The sequence below is a fragment of the Podarcis pityusensis genome (genome assembly GCF_964106645.2).
Source record: "Podarcis pityusensis genome assembly, chromosome: 5".
Classification (NCBI taxonomy): domain Eukaryota; kingdom Metazoa; phylum Chordata; class Lepidosauria; order Squamata; family Lacertidae; genus Podarcis; species Podarcis pityusensis.
Genome location: NC_138032.1, coordinates 28,692,395 through 28,716,760, shown reverse-complemented (window position 1 = coordinate 28,716,760; position 24,366 = coordinate 28,692,395). Strand labels below are relative to the sequence as shown.

General features: G+C 42.8%; 1 protein-coding gene across 3 annotated transcripts in view; it reads left to right on the top strand.

Moving 5' to 3' along the window:
* Positions 1-21,543, top strand: part of COL4A3 (collagen type IV alpha 3 chain) — a 98,350-nt gene extending 76,807 nt beyond the window's left edge. For 2 of the 3 annotated variants that reach the window (XM_081006849.1, XM_081006850.1), the window contains 13 exons: positions 6,249-6,347; positions 6,978-7,028; positions 7,272-7,457; positions 7,650-7,780; positions 8,679-8,751; positions 11,247-11,318; positions 11,482-11,601; positions 12,431-12,529; positions 13,778-13,990; positions 14,684-14,861; positions 15,718-15,832; positions 16,104-16,276; positions 18,249-21,543. In XM_081006849.1, the coding sequence (XP_080862975.1) occupies positions 6,249-6,347; positions 6,978-7,028; positions 7,272-7,457; positions 7,650-7,780; positions 8,679-8,751; positions 11,247-11,318; positions 11,482-11,601; positions 12,431-12,529; positions 13,778-13,990; positions 14,684-14,861; positions 15,718-15,832; positions 16,104-16,276; positions 18,249-18,333 (1,595 nt within the window). In that variant the 3' untranslated portion in view covers positions 18,334-21,543. Of the gene's footprint in view, positions 1-6,248; positions 6,348-6,977; positions 7,029-7,271; positions 7,458-7,649; positions 7,781-8,678; positions 8,752-11,246; positions 11,319-11,481; positions 11,602-12,430; positions 12,530-13,777; positions 13,991-14,683; positions 14,865-15,717; positions 15,833-16,103; positions 16,277-18,248 lie in introns of those variants that run through there. The other variant, XM_081006851.1, reaches the window with a different exon arrangement.
* The last annotated feature ends 2,823 nt before the right edge of the window (positions 21,544-24,366 follow it).

Below are 24,366 nucleotides of genomic sequence, written 5' to 3'. Positions count from 1 at the left end.
TATTTAAGTTAGGCTCTATCGAGCCTTGGACTTCCCTCCATTCCTTTGGTAAGTATCAAATAAACTCTAATATCTCGTATTTTATATATTATACTTATCTACCACACGCTGTAAGAGTTATTCCAGCCCCACCAGTGTCTTCAATGATTTACAATTGTTTCTTATATACCGTATTTTTTGCTCTATAAGACTCACTTTTCCCTCCTAAAAAGTAAGGGGAAATGTGTGTGCGTCTTATGGAGCGAATGCAGGCTGCACAGCTATCCCAGAAGCCAGAACAGCAAGAGGGATTGCTGATTTCACTGCGCAGCGATCCCTCTTGCTGTTCTGGCTTCTGAGATTCAGAATATTTTTTTTCTTGTTTTCCTCCTCCAAAAACTAGGTGCGTCTTGTGGTCTGGTGCGTCTTATAGAGCGAAAAATACGGTACATCAGGTACCGTATTTTTCGTCCCATAGGACGCACCTAGTTTTTTGGGGGGAAATAAAGGGGGGAAAAATCCTTTATTTCCCCCCCAAAACCAGGTTGGAGAATCCAAACCAGGTCGAGGAACAGCGGGATGGCGGCGCTGCGCCTCCCCGCTGTCCCCCGAGCTTGTGGGGCTGCCCGATGTCTGCCCGAAGCATGGGCGCTCTGCTTCAGCGCGCCCCGCGCTCCGTGCAGCAGGCTGCGGATGTCTGCCCGAAGCATGGGGCGCTCTGCTTCAGCGCGCCCCGTGCTCCGTGCAGCAGGCTGCTATCTGCAGCCTAGGGAGCCCTGCGGGAACTCCTGCGGGCTCCCCAGGCTTGCTGATAGCTTCCTGAAGCCTGGAGAGCGAGAGGGGTCGGTGCGCACCGACCCCTCTCGCTCTCCAAGCTTCAGCGAAAGCCTGCATTCTCCCCATAGGACGCACACAGATTCCCCCTTCATTTTTGGAGGGGGAAAAGTGCGTCCTATAGGGCGAAAAATACGGTATTTACTCCAATTTTCTTGTAACTTCTGTTCGTCTTGATCTCTTAATTTTCCTGATGGTCTGGCCAGTTCTGCATAATTCATCATTTTTACCTACCAATCCATTATATTAGGTATTACATCCGTCTTCCAATTCTGGGCTAACATATTCCTGGCTGCAGTCATGGCATATAAAAAGAGATTTTTATCTTTTTTTTCAATTTCCTTACCCATTGTAATAAATGTAGGGGTTGCTCGTGCGCAAGTTGGTGCCACTCCTGGCTAGGTTGCCTTGTTAAACCTTTTCTGTCTGGACAGCCCTGCACTTCGTGGCTGTTCAGTCGCTAGCAGAATCCGTCAGTGGGCGTTTCTTAAACCTTTTCCAGCATAAAAGTTGTTTGACTCCAAGTCTCCTCCTACTCTCCCTGCGCGGAAGCCTTCTGCGCAGGGAGGGCGTGGGTAGCGGAGGACCCGTGCTCTCCTCGCTGATCTCCGGCGAGGAGTCCTGGAGCCCCCTCGCCGATTCCCCCATCTGCCCCCCTTTATCCCTGGTGTTACGCTGATTTCTTTCCCCAGCTGGTGAGCCGCCTCTCCCCCTGCTGGGCCCTTCTCCAGCATCGCTTGAGAGCCTAGCCTCCGCCTCTGGCTCCGATGTCAGTTCCCTGACACCCATCAATCCCAGTAGAAAAGCTTTGGGTCTTTTTGGGAAGGTATATTTAAAAAAAAAAATTAAGTTTGTTGTAAATTAATTCCCAGAAACCCTTCACTTTACTACAGGTCCACCACATATCTTGCCAAAGGTTGCAGGCAGCTTTACCTGCAGCAATTGCATGTTAATTGCCCTCTTAAAAGACAAAGTCCAGCAACTGGAGGAACGTGTAGCTACGCTCCAAAGAATTAGAGAGCTGGAGCTCTTCTTGGAAGCAACAGAGCACACCGTCTCCACCAAGGAGGAGACAGTGGACTCCCCTGAGAAGGAGGCTAGTTCACCAACACAGGAGCCAGATATATGGAGAAACGTAACTCAAAGAAGTAGGAGGCCCAGGGTTCGCTCTGATTGTTTAGAAATACACAATCGCTTTGAGGTCCTCTCCCCTAGCATGGAAGACGAAGAGCAGACTCCATTTGAGGATCTCTCCCTCATTACAGTTGATCAGGTATATGAAGACGAGCAGCAAAGTCAGTCATCAGGTAATGTGCAGGCGACCTTGGAACGGACAGCTTACGGAAGAACCCCGACCAAACCTAAGAGGAGGCGTGTAGTGGTGATAGGGGATTCCCTACTGAGGGGAACAGAAGCAGTGATCTGTGGGCCTGACAAGATGTCTCGGGAAGTGTGCTGTCTCCCCGGGGCTAAGATCCAAGATGTAACTGAACGACTGCAAGGAATCATAAAACCCACTGACAAATACCCCTTCCTCTTGGTTCACGTGGGAACCAATGACACTGCAAGCAATAGCCTCCAGAAGATCAAAAGAGACTACGAGGCTCTGGGCAGGAAATTGAAGCAATTAAATGCACAAATTGTCATCTCATCTGTCCTCCCAGTTGAACAACGTGGCCCAGGGAGAGAGGGAAAAATAGTGGAAGTGAACAGCTGGCTTCGCAAATGGTGTAAACAGGAACGGTTTGGATTCTTAGATCACGGACTGCAGTTTCTTGAAGATGGACTTCTGGCAAGCGATGGGCTGCACCTCACAACGGTTGGGAGAAATGTTTTTGCCAAAAATCTCAGAAACCTCATCAGGAGGGCTTTAAACTGACTAATGTGGGGGAGGGAGACCGTGCTCCTGAAGGTAGGAGTCTATCAATTGATGAAGATGATCATCCAAATGTCATAGACCAAATGGAGCAAACAGCACGCAGACCTAGTGGTGGGAGGAAAAAATCCTTAAATAAGAGACACGGGGGAATGATTAATGGACTTCAATGTCTGTACACTAATGCGCAAAGCATGGGAAATAAACAAGATGAGCTTGAGCTCTTGGTACAGCAAACTAAATATGACATAATAGGCATCACTGAAACCTGGTGGGATAAGTCCCACGATTGAAATGTAATAATGGGGGGATACAATCTATTTCAGAGAAACAGACCAGACAAGAAAGGAGGAGGAGTGGCGTTATATGTCAGGGATGTGTATACCTGTGAAGAGATCCAAGATTTAGAACCTCAAAGCCAAAGTGAGAGCATTTGGGTCAAAATTAAGGGAGAGAAGAATAACAGTGACCTCATTGTGGGAGTTTACTATAGATCCCCAAGCCAAATGGAGGACATAGATGATGCCTTCCTGGAACAGATGGCCAAGCATGCAAAAGGAAGGGAGATAGTAGTAATGGGGGACTTCAATTACCCGGATATTTGTTGGATGTCAAACTCAGCCAAGAGCATAAGGTCAAACAGATTCCTCACTGGCCTTGCAGACAACTTCATTGTCCAGAAAGTGGGAGAAGCAACAAGAGGAACAGCCATTTTAGATCTGGTCCTAACCAATGTTGATGACCTGGTTAGTGGGGTAGAAGTGGAAGGATCATTAGGCGCGAGTGATCATGCTCTTCTGAAGTTTACTATACAGCGGAAAGGAGCAGCCAAGCATACTAGGACTCAATTTCTTGACTTTAAGAAAGCCGACTTCATAAAACTTAGGGAAGTGCTGGGTGAGATCCCATGGACAGTAATACTAAAAGGAAAGGGAGTTCATGATGGCTGGGAGTTTGTTAAGAGGGAGATAGTAAAAGCACAACGTCAGGCAATACCAATGAGACGGAAACAAGGAAGGTGCCTAAAGAAGCCAGGGTGGCTATCTAAAGAACTTTTAACTGAGTTAAGATTAAAAAAGGATGTGTACAAAAAATGGAAAAGGGGGGAAACCACCAAAGAGGAATTCAAACAAATAGCCAGCACGTGTAGACACAAAGTCAGAAAAGCTAAAGCACAGAATGAACTCAGGCTTGCTAGAGAGGTTAAAAGCAACAAAAAAGGCTTTTATGGGTATGTCCGTAGCAAGAGGAAGAACAAAGAAACAGTGGGGTCACTCAGAGGAATAGATGGTGAAATGCAAACAGGGGACACAGAAAGGGCTGAACTCCTCAATGCCTTCTTTGCCTCAGTCTTCTCCGATAAAGAAAACAATGCCCGACCTGAAGAATTTGGAGCAAATGATTCAGCAAAGGAAACACAGCCCAGAATAACTAAGGAGATAGTACAAGAATACTTGGCTAGTTTAGATGTATTCAAGTCTCCAGGGCCAGATGAACTGCATCCAAGAGTATTAAAAGAACTGGCAGATGTGATCTCAGAACCACTGGCAGTCATCTTTGAGAATTCCTGGAGAACAGGCGAAGTCCCGGCAGACTGGAGGAGGGCAAATGTTGTCCCTATTTTCAAAAAGGGGAAAAGAGAGGACCCAAATAATTACCGCCCAGTCAGTCTGACATCAATACCAGGGAAGATTCTGGAGCAGATCATTAAGCAAACAGTCTGTGAGCACCTAGAAAGGAATGCTGTGATCACCAATAGTCAGCATGGATTTCTGAAAAATAAGTCATGTCAGACTAACCTGATCTCGTTTTTTGACAGAATTACAAGCCTGGTAGATTAAGGGAACACAGTGGATGTAGCCTACCTTGATTTCAGCAAGGCATTTGACAAGGTGCCTCATGATATTCTTGTAAAGAAGCTGGTAAAATGCGGTCTCGACTATGCTACCACTCAGTGGATTTGTAACTGGCTGACTGACCGAACCCAAAGGGTGCTCATCAATGGTTCCTCTTCATCCTGGAGAAGAGTGACTAGTGGGGTGCCACAGGGTTCTGTCTTGGGCCCGGTCTTATTCAACATCTTTATCAACGACTTGGATGATGGACTCAAGGGCATCCTGATCAAATTTGCAGATGACACCAAATTGGGAGGGGTGGCTAACACCCCAGAGGACAGGATCACACTTCAAAACGACCTTGACAGATTAGAGAACTGGGCCAAAACAAACAAGATGAATTTTAACAGGGAGAAATGTAAAGTATTGCACTTGGGCAAAAAAAATGAGAGGCACAAATACAAGATGGGTGACACCTGGCTTGAGAGCAGTACATGTGAAAAGGATCTAGGAGTCTTGGTTGACCACAAACTTGACATGAGCCAACAGTGTGACGCGGCAGCTAAAAAAGCCAATGCAATTCTGGGCTGCATCAATAGGAGTATAGCATCTAGATCAAGGGAAGTAATAGTGCCACTGTATTCTGCTCTGGTCAGACCTCACCTGGAGTACTGTGTCCAGTTCTGGGCACCACAGTTCAAGAAGGACACTGACAAACTGGAACGTGTCCAGAGGAGGGCAACCAAAATGGTCAAAGGCCTGGAAACGATGCCTTATGAGGAACGGCTAAGGGAGCTGGGCATGTTTAGCCTGGAGAAGAGGAGGTTAAGGGGTGATATGATAGCCATGTTCAAATATATAAAAGGATGTCACATAGAGGAGGGAGAAAGGTTGTTTTCTGCTGCTCCAGAGAAGCGGACACGGAGCAATGGATCCAAACTACAAGAAAGAAGATTCCACCTAAACATTAGGAAGAACTTCCTGACAGTAAGAGCTGTTCGACAGTGGAATTTGCTGCCAAGGAGTGTGGTGGAGTCTCCTTCTTTGGAGGTCTTTAAGCAGAGGCTTGACAACCATATGTCAGGAGTGCTCTGATGGTGTTTCCTGCTTGGCAGGGGGTTGGACTCGATGGCCCTTGTGGTCTCTTCCAACTCTATGATTCTATGATTCTATATGGTAGAGGTCACCCTCCACCTCTCCACATTTCCAACACTTCTTATTTCTTGTTCTATACATCTTAGCCAGTTTCACTGGCGTAAGATGCCATCTATAAATCATTTCCCATAGATTCTCTTTTAAGGCAATACAAGCCGTAAACTTCATATTTACATTCCACAACTCTTGCCACGCTTCAAATTCAATGTTATAACCAAAGTCAATAGCCCATTTAATCATGGCTTCCTTCACTTCTTCATCTTTCGTGCGCCAGTCTAATAATAAATCATATATTTTTGATAATGTTTTGTTTTTACCTTCTAGAACAACCACATTAAATTTTGATTTCTTATCCTCAAATCCCCATTTCTTTTTATCTTCTTTTAACAAATCATTAACTTGATGGTATTGTAGCCACCCGGTAAATAAGTTCTCAACCTCCTCATATGGCTTAAGAAGCATTTCTGGTACAATCACATATTAAGAATAATAAAACCATCAACCACAAACTAACAAATAAAGTGTATAATACTTTTTCATCAAGGCTAAATTTTCAACATCATCCTCAGGTTCACCTGGGTTACTGGGTGATGATGGACCACCTGGTGAGAAGGGTAGCCAAGGACAAGATGGTATCCCTGGACCCCCAGGAGAGAAGGGAGCACAAGGTATCCCATTAATAATGTTCATTCTGTTTCAATATGTTCTAATATTTTGGGAGTCATTAGGGAATTCATGCCATGTCAACATTTATACTGTTGAAAAGCACTCACATTTTAAACTTTTTGTTGCTTTTACTGCAGATTAAAAATAAGTAATGTATTGATCAAGTTTTCAAAGTAGTTTGAGAATTACTAAAAGTTTCAGTTTTGATTCTTTAAAAACAACAACAACACACAAATAGGAGTGATTTGAATAAGAATAACTGGAGATGTCAGCTGCTAGGTACAGATCTTTTTCAGTTATTCGGGTTTGTTAAGAGGAAAATATTGGGGAAGATAACTGAGTCTGACGTTCCATTTGCTTCTAAAGCTGCACTTTTGGAGTATTTGAAAGGTGGGATCCTGAATAAGACCTAGAACTAGTAATACATTGGTTAATATCAGCTAGAATGTGTAATGCAGTAATGGTACAGGCAAATATGTGCAAATACTTTGTTACTGGATAGATATATGTTTGTGAATCCTAGAAATAAGGACTTTCAGTATTGCATTCAGCTATGTTTCTATTCCCGTTCTTGCAATGTATTGTATTGTACTTTTGTTCTGCATTTGTAATGAAAACAATTATGAATACAGGTTCTCCAGGACAGCAAATTCCTGGTCTTCCAGGCATTCCTGGTCCTAAAGGTAAAATTAAATTGTTGTGGGTTTTTTTGGGGGGGGAGGGGGGGAATGAAAGTCAGAACTGTAAGTCTTAAAACGAGCTTAATTCTGTCTGCTTAAGTGCAGAGTAAACCAGTTTACTTCAAAATGTTACTTGTCTATTGCTTTTTGATTTTGGTTGCCATGCACCTAAAATGTGTCATGCCTCTTTAAAAGTATATTAAAGTTGACTAACCTGTACCTAATGGTTGTTTAAATACTGCATAGGTGTCAAAGGAGACATTGGGGTGCCTGGTATACCAGGGCCACCAGGTATTAAAGGTAGTATGGGAGACCAGGGACCAATTGGACCTCCAGGCTTACCTGGACAACCAGGACTTCCCGGGAAACCAGGTGCAATAATTGCTGGCCAAAAAGGAAACAGAGGCCCCCCTGGTCCTGATGGAAAACCAGGTAGGAACTGTTATTTTATCATACCTAACACAAGTAAAATAGAGACTGTGAGATAATACTTAACAAGTTAGGCTATCTCACTTTCAGTTATAATGTAGGTTGTGCCTCTCTGAATTCCACACAATTCCTGGTATAAAAACAATTTCCTGTGTGTATGTATTATAAAACTATCTCCTTTTTAAAACGATATAGGTGTCCCTGGTATTCCAGGACCTGCTGGACTCCCTGGCTATAGTATTAAAGGAAATAAAGGTGTTCGAGGAAATGATGGCTTACCAGGCCCGCCAGGAACTAGAGGTGATGTTGGTCTACCTGGGCCAGCCGTAAGTGAAATAATTACATTTAATTATCCACTCACTATTTTAACCTTTGGTTGTAGGCTGCAACACATTTTAGCAAAGAAACCAAAACAAAATTACTACAAAATAGAAAAATGAGATGTGAGCATCAGTGTGTAGGCACCTAGGAGATTTCACTTATTTTTATATCATACAGCTATTGGTGCATTTAAACAAATTCATATTTCAGTAATGAGATATTGTGCTTTATTTTATCAATGCCAGGATATTTATCAACAATTGGGGGAATATCTAGTTTGCAGTCTTTCACACTTATCCTAGAAAGCACCATTTTAACTCTGAGGACTTCAGTAAAAGAAGTTCTCCTCTCATTAAGTCTAGTCACTCTAATGCTGCAACTTTTGAGACTTATTCAGAAATTTGCCTCTTGGCTAATCTGCTGTTGATTGAAATTCAGCTATATTTGCCTTACTAAATAACTGGGGAAATAGCAGACCACTCAAAATCGTTACTGATTTTGCCAACAGTGTCTCTTTCTAACAGCAGGAGAATCTTGTAGCAACACTGTCTTTCCAGGAACAGTAAGAATTTGGGTGGTGCTAGACATGCCACCTGAAATTATCACAAAATGCAACCAGTTGTAACCCTGCTTTTGCTGAGATAATAGAAGTCTGTTACAGAAATCTGTTCTCTCACTTACAAGGGATATCAGCAAGTGAGAGAAAGATTTGTATAACAACTCATGAACTTGCTAAATTCTCCCCTGCAAATGCCCCGCAGCCAGACTGTTGTCTCATTTTGCCTTTCTCTGCCTCCATCCTCTCCCTGCTCACAGAAACTGCTGAAAACCAACAAGCAAGTCTACCTTGTGTATAGGTACTGAAACAAGATCATTTTTCTCATCTCGTTCTCTGACTTACAGGGAATTGAAGGCATCCCTGGCTATCAAGGTCCTAGAGGTGAACCTGGTTTTCCCGGATTCCCAGGCATCAAAGGTATTTGACTAACTTTGTAAAGCACCTTGTTATTTTATACAAAAGACTGCCTGGATACATTTCAGTAAATAATAAATGAGTGTTTTGTATACTGCGCTTCATAAGTAAACAGAGAGACTAGCATGCTGTGGACACAGAGCTTCTTCCATAGAATAAGGGGTAGAAAGGTGGCAGCTCTGGAGTTGCGGTTGGTTTGTTGCTAGCATTTTGCAGTGCAGGTTGCAGGTTTTGGGAGGCCTTGGGCAAGGAGCTATGAATGGGTCCCACCTTACGCAGTGACCCTGCTTCTCATTCATTTGCCCTCTCCCAATTCACACAGCTGTCCAGGGGGAGAATGCAAGGCAAGTGCAGGATGCTTCTCCTGTCTCCTCACTATTGACACTGATTTAGAAAGGGCAGGTGATCAGGCAGTAGAAACAAGGAGGAGGAGAAACAGGACCAGGAAGGGGGGGGGGAGGATGCAGAGAATGGCAGGAGCGGCTCACCCAGCAAAGCAGAGTTGCAACAATAGCCTCCCAGCAGTGGAGTCACTCACTACAGCTTACCAGGAGGAGCGAGGCAGTTGGTGAGGTTGGGGCTGCACAGGTGTACCACCAGCAGGAGCACCAGATTGGTTATACTGGGTCATCCTTGCAGGCCTGGCCTTGTCTCCTTCACATGCTTCCTCGTATTGCTGCAGTTCCACTCCTTAGGTGAACGGTTTCCGGGAAACAATATTGCCAGAGTCCCCTTCCTTGTGTGGACCAGCAGTTGAGCGGCAGACAAGGTTTGCACCTACCTGCCTTCCTAACAATGCAGTGAAGGAAGAACTAGTTGCCGCTGATGACTAAGTAGGATGAAGCCCTCCTTCTTTTTCTTCTTTGCCTTTGGACATAGGCCAGTTAAGGGAAAGTTTTCTTTTTTAAGTATCCTGCTGTGCAGCTGCTTTGGAAAGGAGCCTTTGAGCTAAGCAACAGGAAGCATTTGGAATGTGATAATTCAGTTCTTAACAGCTGCCGTTGTTTTTCTGTTCTGCATTTCTGTTTCTACCAAGGTACACAAAGTGACTTATAACTAAATGCACTACAAAATGTAAAAGCTTGCCTTGCAATGCAAGTTAAGGGGAGAAACAATTAAACAGGGTACAGTAGTGAGCACCAGAGCATCATTTGGATGCTAGAAGTTCATCATAAGACCTTCGTATCAGGGCTACTTGGCTTCAGGATGTCTGCCCACCTCATATAAAAAGGTAAAGGTACTCCTGACTGTTAGGTCCAGTCGCAGATGACTCGGGTTGAGGCGCTCATCTCGCTCTATAGGCCGAGGGAGGCGCCGTTTGTCCGCAGACAGCTTCCGGGTCATATGACCAGCATGACTAAACCGCTTCTGACGAACCAGAGCAGCGCACGGAAATGCTGTTTAGCTTCCCACCAGAGTGGTACCTATTTATCTACTTGCACTTTGACGTGCTTTCGAACTGCTAGGTGGGCAGGAGCAGGGACCGAACAATGGGAACTCACCCCGTCGCAGGGATTTGAACTGCCAACCTTCTGATCGGCAAGCTCTAGGCTCTGTGGTTTAGACCACAGCCTCATATACTCAAGGCTTATTTGCTGGGCAGAGAAGTGTGATTCAGCCAAGCCTTCCTTGACTCATCTTTAGATGTGTGGCAGTGCATGGACTGCATTTGCTACTCTCCTGGGATTCAAAGTCAGGGTAGGATTATTTAGACAGAAGGAGGAGGGGCTGGTGGAAACTGGGCCAGCACATCTCATCTAACGAAATAGAGGCATACCCTGGGAGAAAAGGAATTGGGGAAAAACATTTACATTTACTCCATTGGAAGTGTATTTATCAGTGTTCAGCAGGACTTACTTCCAGGAAGGAGTTTCAGGCTATGCTAACCTAATGAAGTAGGTCAATGCAGATTGATATATTAATAAAATTATCACCATTTTATTTTATTTAATAACCCAATTATTTGTCTCATGTGTTTCTTATACAAAAATTCTCCAAAGCAATGAGCCAACTTGGAACTTTAGGAAGGGCAGCAGTTGTGTTTATTTGATACAAAATCAATATTTGGCTGCATTCCTATACACTAGGAATGTGAAACCTCTGGCCCTCCATATGTTGCTAGACATTTCCCATCAGTCCTGGCCAATGGCCAGTGCTGATGAGATTGTGGTCCAGCAACATATGGAGGGCCCTATCCTTGCCATACATAGTTACCTGAAAATAAGTCACATTGAACTCAGTGCAGCTTGCTTCAGAATCAACATGTATTAGGATTGCAGTATTAATATGCTTCATATTAGTTGTTGGGAGATTGCACAGATTAGATCAGGAGTGGCTAGCCTGCAGCCTAATATCTGACCTACAAACATTTCTATGTGGCCCCCAAGACAGCTTCCACTTTTTAAAAACAAAAACAACTATCTATTATTATGAACATCATTCATAACAACTCTTAACAAGACTGTCTCATTTCTAATAATGTCAGGTCTTCTTTTCAGGAGAAATGGGTAATCAAGGGCCACCTGGGCAAATAGGAGTACCAGGACCTGCAGGGTCAACGGGACCACCTGGTGAGTATACTTGACCGGTATCTATAAAGCTGCCCGTGGTTCCTTTGGGAGGAAGGCAGGATTTGCATATCCTCATCATCTCTCTAGGTCTACCTTCCCACCTCATCTCCTTTGTTTTTTAATACAATAACCAACAATAGTTGTTTATCCATTCATTTACTAGGTCCGCCTGGAGCACCCGTGGCTGCTGTCTCTTTCCCAGGAAACCCAGGTCCTGCTGGACCTCCAGGAAACCTAGGAAGCCCAGGAGATCCAGGTCCCAGAGGACCACCAGGGCCGCCAGGTACAAGTTTCATAATATCTCCCTTCTGTTTTATCTAATAGAGAAGAGGAACATCAGGGCCAGATAACATGTCCTGCATAATCTAAGACATGGCACCATAAAAGTTTTTGCCCCAGCTGGAATAGGTCCTTTAACTCTTATCATGCCTTTTGCTTGTCTGGATAGATAGAGAAAGGTGAGAGAGAGACAGAGACTAGCCTACTGTATAAGTTGGCATTTGTTCTTATGCCCACGTTTTTCTCTGGCTCCACCCACTGCTGGTATGTGGCCCAGAAGGAAATGTGACCCTTGATGGAAAAAGATTCCTCTGTCCTGGCATAGATAAACACAGTGGGGCACATAGATCTGCAGCAATTTGCAGTCCAGTTGCATTTATTCATTTAACTATTCCTAGGCTTTGTTTTCAGGTCAAACCCTTTCGAGGCAGCTTCCAACATACAAATAACTATAAAAGTGAACAATAACAACTAGCAACAAACCAGCACTAACAACAAAATACTAAAGCTTTTGAAACATTAAAATATATTAAAATGTTAAGCCCAGAATGTTATATACGAGTAACATAATACGAGCCTTGGAAGGACCTTTTATTTACTTTATTTTTTTAAAAAAGCATTGCAAATTGAAATGTATATTAAAGCAACAAATAGGTGTTTTTCATTACTGTAAATAGTCACTCATGTCCTACACAGCAAAATATTCCTGCTATCTAAATATTCCTTGTTTGCTTCAAAATCAGATAGGTTATTGAAACCCGAGGACAAATCCAGAGGGTGCCTACATAGATACCTTACTATATGCTAACATGTGCTTTATTATATGAATCCAGGACCTCCAGGTGTAAAGGGCCAGCTAGGTCGTCTTGGGATACCTGGCATACCTGGACCACCTGGACCAAAAGGAGACAAGGGTTTTCAAGGCCCGAAAGGTACTGTAAATAAGATATAGATAGTGCTACACTGTAATAATTACATTTGTGTCATTAGTTAGTTTTGAGTGCACAGGCCTGCAATACCTGAAGATCCCTTGTAGGCAGTGCATTGGCCACTGTTGAATTTTGAGGGGGCCCGACCCCCTTCTTGAAAAATTTGAGGGAGCCCTTGGTCCTCGCCCCCTTCCCCCCAGATAGCGCACCTGCCTTTGACTTCAACCAGGGGCGGCCGAGGTAGAGGGGACACTGCTTCCACATCCTTCTTCCCCAGCCAGCAGGATTGGGCTGCGGCTGTAGTGATAAATCCACCGCCCCATGACTCATGGTTCCTCATTAGGATTGCTCTGTCCCTCTTTAGTTTGTCTAGAATTTGTAGAATACTGGAAGCTTTCTCCAGCTACTTCATTGGTCTGTAGTGCCAGGGAAGATGTCATTTTTTTTAAATACAAAGGCACTGCCACAGTCCTTAGATTATTAACACTTTCCCAGAAATGTTTCCTTTCACATTCAGTTTGTTGTATTACAGACTATCACCACAAAACAAAAACCAGGTTGCTCTGCAAAATTTATTTCTCCTGCTTTGATCTGGCAAGTCTAACTGTATGCCAACAGTGACTTTTTTTTGTCTAATGTGTTGATACCACAAGGTCAGGTTGGCCAAGATATGATAATTGTGCAATTTGTGTTCACATACAGCAGGGGTAGGGAACCCCCAGCCCATGGGCCAACCTCTGCCTCCATGGGGTCCAGTTGGCTATTCCATGCCCTTTTTCCTAAACCATGTGTACCCACCCATCAGCTGACATCACTGGTGATGGATGGGAGGGCAGGGTTTAATCTCGCATTGGCTGTGCTGCCCTGGATCACACAGGATTTAATTCCCACTTATCAGTTGATGAAGAAAAATTAGAGCCCTTTGCCCTTTGCCTAGTGATGGGTGGTGGTGGGGAGATGGGGGAATCCCTCCCCCACTGCCACGGCTGCCATCCACCTGCTTAAAGAGACCCAGAGCAAAATGGCTGCAAAGCACCATTTGAGGCATCCTCCCTCCTGATAAGACTTGCAAAACCACACAGGTGATTTTGAATGGAGGAGGGCAGTCCCGTACCAATCAAATTTGCCCCTTGAGGCTGATCCTGATAAAGATCTGCCACATGGAGCCCTGACATGCATGCTCTCTCAGATATGAAAACACAAATACATCTGGTTTGTTTGTTTGTCTTACCTATTTATTTTTTATTTTAGGTTTGCCTGGAATGCTTGGGTTTCCTGGTGTTAAGGGACTCCCTGGATTCCCAGGAAGTTGCTCAACTGGCCCAGTCAAAAGGGGCTTCATCTTTTCCCGGCACAGCCAGTCAACAGAGATTCCGTCATGTCCATTTGGGACATCTCAAATCTATAGTGGTTATTCTCTCCTATTTGTACAAGGGAACGAGCAAGCACATGGGCAAGATCTTGGTACTTTTATAAATATATGCTTCAGTTGATTTCTTTTAAAGGGGACATTTTTATTCAGCAGGACAACCATACCAACTCTGTTGTTACACAGAATAAAAAATCTCAGTGCCTGGCTTAGATTACATAATTATGTAAGGAAAAGTATTTTTTTAATGCTACTCAGCCTGGAGCAGATTGTGCTTATTTGAACAGACCTGAAAAAGTAGCCTCCTATAGTTATTTCTCTTGATGAGAACTCCTGGAAAATAATAGCGTAGCAGAGACACTACATTTTCCTTTAGCCACTTCAGTTCCTATCTGCATTTCTTTACATGATATTGTATGCTCCTTTATTACAGCTGTTGCAGAAATGTTACAGAAGTGCTGCAACATGGACTTCTCATCGTTTCCGACTTTTTAAGTTTTATCTCATGCAATTTCATTTCCTTTGTTAGAGTGGAGGGGTGATTCCAACGGTAGTGTCTAATCTCCAAAATATTTCCCACTCCCTTATCTTCCAGTCACACTATATTTAGGTGCTTAATAGCATGGATTAAAACCTTTCTGCATTAATAAAGGGACTTTGCCACCCCTAGTTGTTCTGAAGTTGCCCCTATTACAGCGTCTCAGTTGCTTATTACTGTACTATGAATCGGATTTTGCAACAGATCTATACAAAGAAGCTCATCATAGCTTCTCTTCTGAATCTTCTAGGTTCAGCCGGTAGCTGCCTTCAGAGATTTACCACCATGCCTTTTTTATTATGTAATCCCAGTAACGTTTGCAGATTTGCTTCTCGCAATGACTATTCATATTGGCTGTCAACGGCAGAGCCAATGCCATTAGATATGGCACCAATTTCTGGGAAAGCTTTGGAGCCTTATATTAGCAGGTAGTAGTTGTGTTCCTTTTCTGTTTGTGTTTTCACATGGATTTGTTTGCTCATTTGTTTTGGATAAATGTCGTAGATTATGATTTGTCAACTGCTTCTAGTACAGATTTGTGGAGAAGGTCAGGGCCAGCCCAATCATTGTGCAAATTGACACAACTTGCTAAGGCGGTGGGGGCATGGGGGGCAGAAAATTGTCACCCCACCAGGCACCTGTTCATTGCCAACCAGGTGCCCATTTTCCAAGATGCCACGCTGTTATGTATTCAGTGGTGTGTGTTGTCTGATCTTGACTCTGGACTAAGGATTCTGAGCCCCTGTGTTCTGATTTGATACATGATATCCAATCACAGAACATTTCAGGATTTTGGCCTCTGCCATTGGTTCTTAAATTCCGTCTTATGATTTGCAGCTTGGAAGTTTAGACAGCCAATCACGTTGGGAGTGGGAGTGGCCCAGGCCTCCAGAAATGTATATAAGCAGTTGCTTTGCCCCTATTGTTCAGTTCTGTAGTTCAGTAAAGGTTCTTGCTATTATCACTATGTCTTGCCTTGTGGGAACCCACCTACGCTTCACACCCCACCACCAGCAGCAGCAGCAGTGGCATTCAAGTGGCAGTACTCTAGAGGGTGACCCTTTGCAGCCCTGTTCTTTAGTACCATTTTGTTTTGTTGGGACAGTAGAGTTTCTTCCTAATAGCAATGATGTCATTGTTAGTTAGATTTGGCTAGATAGCAACATAACTGAAGGCAAATACAGGAAAGAGGGAAAGTGAAAAGCTAAAAGTCAATTTGTGGGCTGCATCCTAAACGAGCCCTTGCCTATTTCCCGCCTAATGACTTTGTGTGCCATGTTGTAGATGCACTGTCTGCGAAGGCCCTGCAGTGATGATAGCAGTTCACAGCCAAACCACTTCAGTTCCACCATGTCCTCAAGGCTGGCAGTCTGTTTGGAAAGGGTATTCTTTTGTCATGGTAAGAAAGAAAAAAGCGGGGGGAATCTCACTGCACTTTGGAAGTAGTAATATGGTAGGAAGGGGTGGGGGAACAGTTCCTAAAAGTAGCCAGTAAAAGGTATTACCATGATAATGGCAAAAATTAGAAACTGCTATATAAAACCTGTTATGGGCAACTGTGGTTCCTGCATTTTGGGATACAACTAGTGCCTCAGTTTTAAGCTGTGGATTTCATATCGTCAAAAATTTGCCAGTGATCAGGTTTTCATGGAAGACATGTATGCTCACAGTACACAGGTGCAGGCTCAGAAGCTTCTGGACAAGCGCTGGCATCTCCAGGATCATGCTTGGAAAAATTTCACGCCATTCCATTTATTGAATGCCATGGCCGAGGGACATGCAATTATTACTCAAACTCCTACAGCTTCTGGCTGGCTTCAATAAACCCAAGAAGAATGTTCAGGTATGCTAACTAACCTTCCTTTGTGAATGAGCCACCACAAGAGAACAGCTAATGCAGCAGGAGCTCTGGTACCAACAAAAAAAGCTCAATGAAAGCAGCAACTGCTCCACTCGTATCAGTACTGAAGACGGAGGGCAGTATTCAAATACATTTCCATGCTAGCACAAGGTTAACCACCAGCACAAGGGGTTGGGTCACCCCCCTCCTTCCCCTGGTGTGTACCCTGGATTTAGGCAGCACATTGGGGGGAGGAGAGGGGGAGATCATTCTATTGTGCAAGGAAAAATATTTGCACTAGCCGAACTATTTGGATAGCACTATGTTGACTACAGGGACGCGGGTGGTGCTGTGGGTTAAACCACACAGCTTGCCGATCAGAAGGTTGGCAGTTTGAATCCCCGCGATGGGGTAGGGTCCCGTTGCTCGGTCCCAGCTCCTGCCAACCTAGCAGTTCAAAAGCATGTCAAAGTGCAAGTAGACAAATAGGTACTGCTCCAGCGGGAAGGTAAACGGCGTTTCCATGCGCTGCTCTGGTTCGCCAGAAGTGGCTTAGTCATGCTGGCCACATGACCCGGAAGCTGTATGCCGGCTCCCTCGGCCAATAAAGCGAGATGAGTGCCACAACCCCAGAGTCGGTCATGACTGGACCTAATGGTCAAGGGTCCCTTTACCTTTACCTTATGTTGACTACAATGGAATGCCTCCTGCAGAGCCCATACCTCTTAAGCTGTTCCACCCTGTCAATAGCTGCATAAACTTATTTGTATAGAATCTATTATTCTAATTGTATGTGTTGGGGTGCTGGCACCGGCACAGGAGCAAAAGTGGCATCAGTACCAAAGCAGCACTAGCATAAGGAGAGCAGCCATCTCCATAAGCCTTTGTTAGGATTACTATGTAGGATCCTGTGAGCCGCTACCATGTAACCACTACCACAACTTACAGGAGTGTGCCATTAATTTGGCTGCCTCTGTACCTCTTTAACATGTAGTGTGCGGTACCTTTTTGTGGCATGGCAATTTAATTGTTTATAACCTTGCATTTTGAGATAATACTGATTATTATAATCCTGAGTTTCATAGATGCAGATTGAACCAGTGTTTTTCTTCACTATAATCACCTATTCCTATTCCTCCTGCCACTGGTTCCAGCTTCTGCATGTAGCACTAAACCAGTTTAGCATTATGTAGGAATGCAGCCAATGACTCATACTTTTGTGGAACCACTGTGTTTAGCAGCCTGTTTTTTATGCGGAGACATTTTCATACGTACATTTAAACATTTTCATGCACTGCTAACATGTACAAGCATATAAACATTTGTCCTTTGCTAGCGGCCTGCCATTGTGGGTCCCATTTAAGTAGACACTGCTATGATCAGTTTGTTATTAATGGCTGTGGTTTAAGCCACTTAGTGCAACATACATGAGGTGGAATAAGCCCAAGCAAAGCCTTGAGCTTGTTTATTCCCTCTTGTTCTACCTCCTGTGTAGTCAGGAGACTTCGGTTGTGTTAAGTTTCACTTTCAGTGAATCCTGGCTTGTTATATCATATGAACCATGGAATGATTCACACACCACACTAAGCCAAACAGTGGTATAGCATGATGTGTGAACCAGGCTGTTGTAGTTTAAAACAAAGTATTCAATTTCAAACTAAGAAAACTTCAGAGCATGATTAACCAACCTTTGTTTTAAACCTCTTCTCTGGTTAATATGGCATAGCAAACTGGGATTTTCTGAAAGTGAGACCAAATGCGGAAGGAGAAGGGGCAGCAGAGTACATAAGCCAAGGGATTTGCTCAGGTTTGTTTTAGCTTTTGCACGTAGCACTAAACCAGAGTTTAGTGTTATGTAGGAATGCAGCCAATGACTCATACTTTTGTGGAATCACTGTGTTTACCAGCCTGTTGTTTTTTTTAACACGGAGAGTTTCCTTCCCTATAGAATGTGCATGGTTTTTTTCTTTTTAAGGAAACCATTGTCACAGACTCTGAAAGCTGGAGAAATGGAAAAAATCATAAGTCGCTGCCAAGTCTGCATGAGGAGACACAGCTAAACAGAACTGTCATTAGAGAACGAAGCTCCAGTTTTGTGTCGCCAAACTAAAATAAACCAAAAAGATTTTGTGAACTTGTAATATGGTGTTTTAAAAGCTGCAGAGATGAGAACGCACTCCACAAAGTAGTGGAAGCAAAGTGAAGGGGAAAGGTAACTTCTGGACCAAGCATGCCACTCATTTGTATGTCGGATACAGTTGCACTCTCAGCTGCTTTAGTGTAACTATTGGAATCTTTTCAATCTCCTCTCCCCTTTACAAAGAGAAAAGTAGCCCCCTGCCTGACCAGATATGTGACCCTGCTCTCTAGGGTGAACCAGCATACAGCAGCACTCTTACTGAAGGTAGCTAGCTGATAATAAAGCACAAGTGGCCCAGGCATCATTCTCTGTGTTAGTTTATTCCAGCAGTTACAGTATAACACAAGGCCGGACTCAAGTGAGTTGTTGTGCTGGTGGGAGCCAGTGCAACAAGTCCTGCTAGGGCAATGGGACTTCCCCACTCTCTTCTTCCTTGGATAGCTCAGTTGGTTAGAGTGTGGTGCTGATAATGCCAAGGTTGCAGGTTCGATCCCCGTATGGGATAGCTGCATGTTCCTGCATTGCAGAGTGTTTGACTAGATGATCATCAGGGTCCCTTCCAGCTCTACAATTCTATGAATCTTCCCATGCAAGCATCTGCTCGGGTCAGGAGAACCCCCGGAATGGGTCGCAGGGGAGGAGAGAGATGATCATTCCACCTAGCAGGCAGAAATATTTGTGCTTACAGAACAATTGCCTTAATATGACGCTGAATTCCACTCACAGAGTGAAACTATCCAAAATGCACATGAATGTGATATGCTGGGATCAGATACTATGCCTTCCCTCCACTTTCTGTTTCCAACACTAGGTGGCGTGTGTTCTTTTCCTCTACAGTTTCACAGGTGCCTTAACTAAAGCCAAACTGTATTTGCACAGTAAACTTGAAGATACCAATGCTGTACTATAATGGAATTTGAAATAGTGCAATATTTTAGCTTTTGTTTCTAGTAAAATGCAAAGCACTTTCTTGGAGTAAATTGTTTGTGTTGGCAGTACTAAAAGGTTGTCACCTTCTGAACTCTGCCAATTCCTGGGTCAGTATAAATCTGAACTAGAGCGTCGCCGGTCTTTTTAATCTAGAAAAAGACAGCTCAAGCTGCCTTTCTTGTGCTTTTCTACCTGCAAAATGGAGCAATCAGGGTAGTGTTGGTTTACATAAGTGTTGCCAAAGCAGATATTATTTAAGTTGAAACTCTGGCGCAACAAGCAATTAAGTGGGAGGGGGCTGCATGAAACTTTCAAAAGTTCATCAAATGAATTATAATTCTCCAGTCGCCCTTCCTTTGGCAAAGAAAGAGAATTTTAACATATTCATAGCAGTGCAATAGAAATTTACAAGATGAACTTGTAGGTTAGTTGCTCTCTAAATACATCCGTGATACATTTGCCTATTTAATGGCTCCTACTAACTTCAGTTAGTAGTTTGGCCAGCCTTACTAAACGAGTCCTAAAAAATGCAAATCTTACGTGATTTATGCTGCCTTTGGATCGGTTCCAGATTAAGCTAGCTATGCTTTAATCCCATTGAAATAAAATGGACAAGGGAAGCATGAGTACCTTAAATCCCTTTGGGACTAAGGTATGACTAACCTAATACGGCTCCAGCCTGAGGCTACTGAGGCAGAACTGACAAACTATAAATGGTCACTCTCCTGATAACCCTTAACAAGAATAATCAACCAGAAACTGAAATGGAAGAAAATTGGTTTTCATTCAGCCTGTATATGTAGCACAAATGATTAGTATACAGTATTGTACTATGTGTTGAAACTGTGCTTGTAATTTTTATTTTTATTTTGAGGCTGAATAGGCTTATTCAGAATGAGGCTGGAGTATGATGTCAGAAATGTGCACCAAATTTAAATGGGATCTCCCATAAGAATATTTTGTATGGTACTTTAGCCACTGCAATAAATGCAAAACCTCTCCTTTTTGTCTCTATTATAAGGTATCAGGTAGTATCTGCACATTTAATTTGTTCTAAACTGTTTTATTGTTTGTATTTTACATTGTTGTGACCCACCATGGGGCCTTATGGTGAAGGGTGGATAATAAATCTAATAATAATAACTTTTGTGGACATAAATGGTGGTTGAAAACATTAGCCAAATTTAATCAGAGTCCATCCAGTGAAACCCAAGCAGCTAAAGGTAATAGCTTTTCAGCAAATTCAAGTGGTACTGTCTGGGAAAAGGTTTATATAGAACCTGTGGTTTAAGTAAACTGACTCTGCAACCCTATGCATTTACTCAGAAGTAAGTCACACTGTATTCAATGAGCTTTCAGAGCAATCTTATATGTGTCTATTCAGATGAAAGCCTCATTGACTTCAATGGGATTTGTTCCCAGGTAAAGAGAGTATAGGAGTGCAAATTTAGGTACGTACATCATTCTGATCCAGCAAAGGAGACTTCCATGCACAGCTAATGCAGATGTCCATCTGGATCTAAAAACTCATGACAAGGTACATCCAATTCCTGTTGAACTTGATGATGGGGGCTGCACAAGCAATCCCAGCTTAGGGCCACTAGTTGCGTTAGTGTGCAACAAAGCACAGCTGGAATTGGATCAGGGTCTTTATATATTATTATAATTTATGTACGTTTTTTGTATAAAAGTGTAGTTCTGAATGTTTTGTATTTATAACATTGCACTTGAAAAAAATACGGAAAATATTAACGTTAACATTAAGGTTGCTCAATGCTTTTGCACAAGTATCAGCACTGCAATATTTAACAATAATCATCTTATCTCATTAATCTACATACTTGTGTAAATGTATAATTCTAAATAAAGGATTTAGAGATCTACAAGTGCGCCATTTCCCCCTCATTACTAATGGGTATTTTTGCAAGTAAACATTTTTATTTAAGTTATATTTTGATTACTCTGGTGTCTGTCTTTTAATGGTGGACTTTTAGTGATAACAATGCTGCAAAATCATTCTGATGCCAAAGCTTGCTGTGCTGAAAATTAAGTGCTTAAGCCAACCCCAAAATCATTACAGCATCACAGATAATTACATTATATGGTAGAGCAAGAACACTTCATATGCTCTGTAACTGCAGGCAATCGGATGTGTCAATGCAAATGTTCTGGTAGTAAATAAAATGTCTTGTGGGACAGATTTTTGAATTATATTCTTCTTTCTGGACTCTTATCAATAGCACTAATCAATCAAACACAAACTTCTTTTAAAGTGACTTTTTATTAGATGCATGGGAAAGGACATAAATTCCTGGGCCCCCAATATCTACCTGAATGTTAACTATTGGCTTAATACATGTTTCATAGAGAATAGATTGTTATGCAGCTACAACTAAAATTTAGAAGGAAAGCTTATATGCAATAAAAGATGAGAACATAGCAGATACAAATTAAAAACAGCACACAAACTAATTTGCTAAGAGTTTAAAGTTCTTAAAGGATGGGGGGATGGGGGATAACATAGGAAGCCTGTGCTTGATGTCAAAAGAAACCTCCCTGGATGCTCCCATTTCACAGATGAGGCACAATCACTGAGAGGGCTCTTTCCCCAATTCCCATCTGCTGTATCTCATTTGTTGAACACCTACAGAAAACCTCCAAAGTTGATCCCAGGGCAGGCTAATAAGCAACCCTAAAACAAGTGGACCATTGCATGTTTATAGGTTTCCCATCCTTCCCATAAATAAAAAAATGTACAGCATCTACTGTTTATTTTGGAAAGGGGGTTGTCTGTTTGATATGCATTTGGACACCTCTTCAGTTACCATAACCAAATTTTGCATTATGATTCCTGAGATCCAGAATCAGGATTTTGTTTATGTTTAGATATAATTGGGCACCATTTTGAAACAATATTAACCCTTAACCCTTTCCAAGCTGCACTGATTTTAATGACTGACTTCAAAACTGCATCAATTTTTTTGTTTCTTGGAATTCCTGAGCAGCATCAGGTATAAGGCTGCTAGTATCCAATAAAGAACCTTTGTGTGTTTAATGCATGTTTTTATATGGAGTTTTGCATCACATGGCAGCTATGGAAAATTAGCATCTTAGATCACTGGAAGCACCTGTAATAGCTGCCCTATGTTGATAAAAGAACTTTTGGAAGCTCAATCACAGGGAAAGACTAACAGGTTCTTTTAAACAGCTTTGGCTAATGTACTTGACTCTCACTATCTGGTGTATGCAACAACATATCTGAAACACACTGATTCATCAGCTAGTTAACAAACAGTGCCTAACAACTCAGAAGTAAATCCTATGGGATTCACGTATGGTAAGAATTGTAGCCCAACTCAGCAGCATCAGTGGAATTGTCAAAGGAGGGAGTTCTTTACAGATTACCAACGGTTATGGTTTGGCTATCCCTTAAGTTTTTTAACTACCAGCCTAGTCTTATGCATGTTACTCAGCAGTCTCACTAAGTTAAAGGGTGCTTACTCTCTAGCAAGTGTACATAGGGCTGCAGCCTTGGGCAATTTTGATTTTGTGGTACTTGGTAAACATTTAAAAGTGAAGGTTGGCTGTATGCAAGTTAATAGAGCACAACATTTTTGTGTACATTTGAGTGCTGGATTTGGGCTGGCAGGGGGCAATATAAAGAACATGACATTTTTTTTGCAATATGAGTAGTTTATTTGGAAAACTTTTGGCTGGAAATCCAAACCAGCCTCTGCCTCACCTAACCTGTACTAATAATAATGGACAGCACTGCAGCAGTCATAAACCTCTTTGCCTGCAAAATGGGCTGTACTGATGGTGTTGGAAATTGCAGGTGCCAGCCTTTTCTTTTTAAGGGTTTGATTATAAGTGCCTCACTCAGAACAAGACCTGAGTACAAGAAAATCTCTAAAGACAATGAGATGCCCCCCTCTTATTTTTTACTTATTCTGTGTGGAAGCAAAATGAATGATTGACAGGAAAGTAAGAGGGAAGAGAATAACATAATCCACGAGAATTATGTTTTGAAAAAGAACCTATAAATACACAAGCAGATAAATTTCCAAAAGGAATACATGTACTGTAATTCAGTAACCACAATGCAAGCGTACATGTAACTAAGCCCCATTAAATTCAGTGGGAGTAGACACAAGACTGCAATTCATTTTACAGTTAGTTGAAGTGTGCCTATGCTTGTGGAAGTTAAAAGGAAATATCTCCTGAGATCATACTTCTGGGGGTTGGGTGGAACTATAGAGCAAGGCAAGAAATCCCACTCGCTGAGCATAATGGTTAAAAGCACCATCCTAGGCTAGTCTACTCAGAAGTAAGTCCCACTAAGTTTATAAGATCAGGCTAGTGCAGTGGCTCATCTAGTCCAGCATCCTGTTCTCGCGGTGGTCAGTGGAGCTTCCTCCCAAGTATGGGTGTACCGGCTTGAAAGCACTGATTTGAATCTCACAGCCCTAACTCCAATATCTGAAAATAATAAAAATTGATATACCTTTTATCGTAGGATTGTAATGTGCGTGAAGCGCCCTGAGCATGCGAACGTGCAACGCATGTATATACATATACATATACTGCTTCTTGGGAGAAAAGCAATGACAAACCTAGACAGCATCTTAAAAAGCAGAGACATCACCTTGCCAACAAAGGTCCGTATAGTTAAACCTATGGTTTTCCCAGTAGTGATGTGTGGAAGTGAGAGCCGGACCATAAAGAAGGCTGATCGGCGAAGAATTGATGCTTTTGAATTATCGTGTTGGAGGAAATTCTTGAGAGTCCCATATACTGCAAGAAGATCAAACCTATCCATTCTGAAGGAAATCAGCCCTGAGTGCTCACTGGAAGGACAGATCGTGAAGCTGAGGCTCCAATACTTTGGCCACCTCATGAGAAGAGAAGACTCCCTGGAAAAGACCCTGACGTTGGGAAAGCTTGCGGGCACAAGATATATTACTTTGAAAGCAAGTGGGGCGGATCTACAAAACAACAAAACCTTAGCAGGATATTAAGCTCC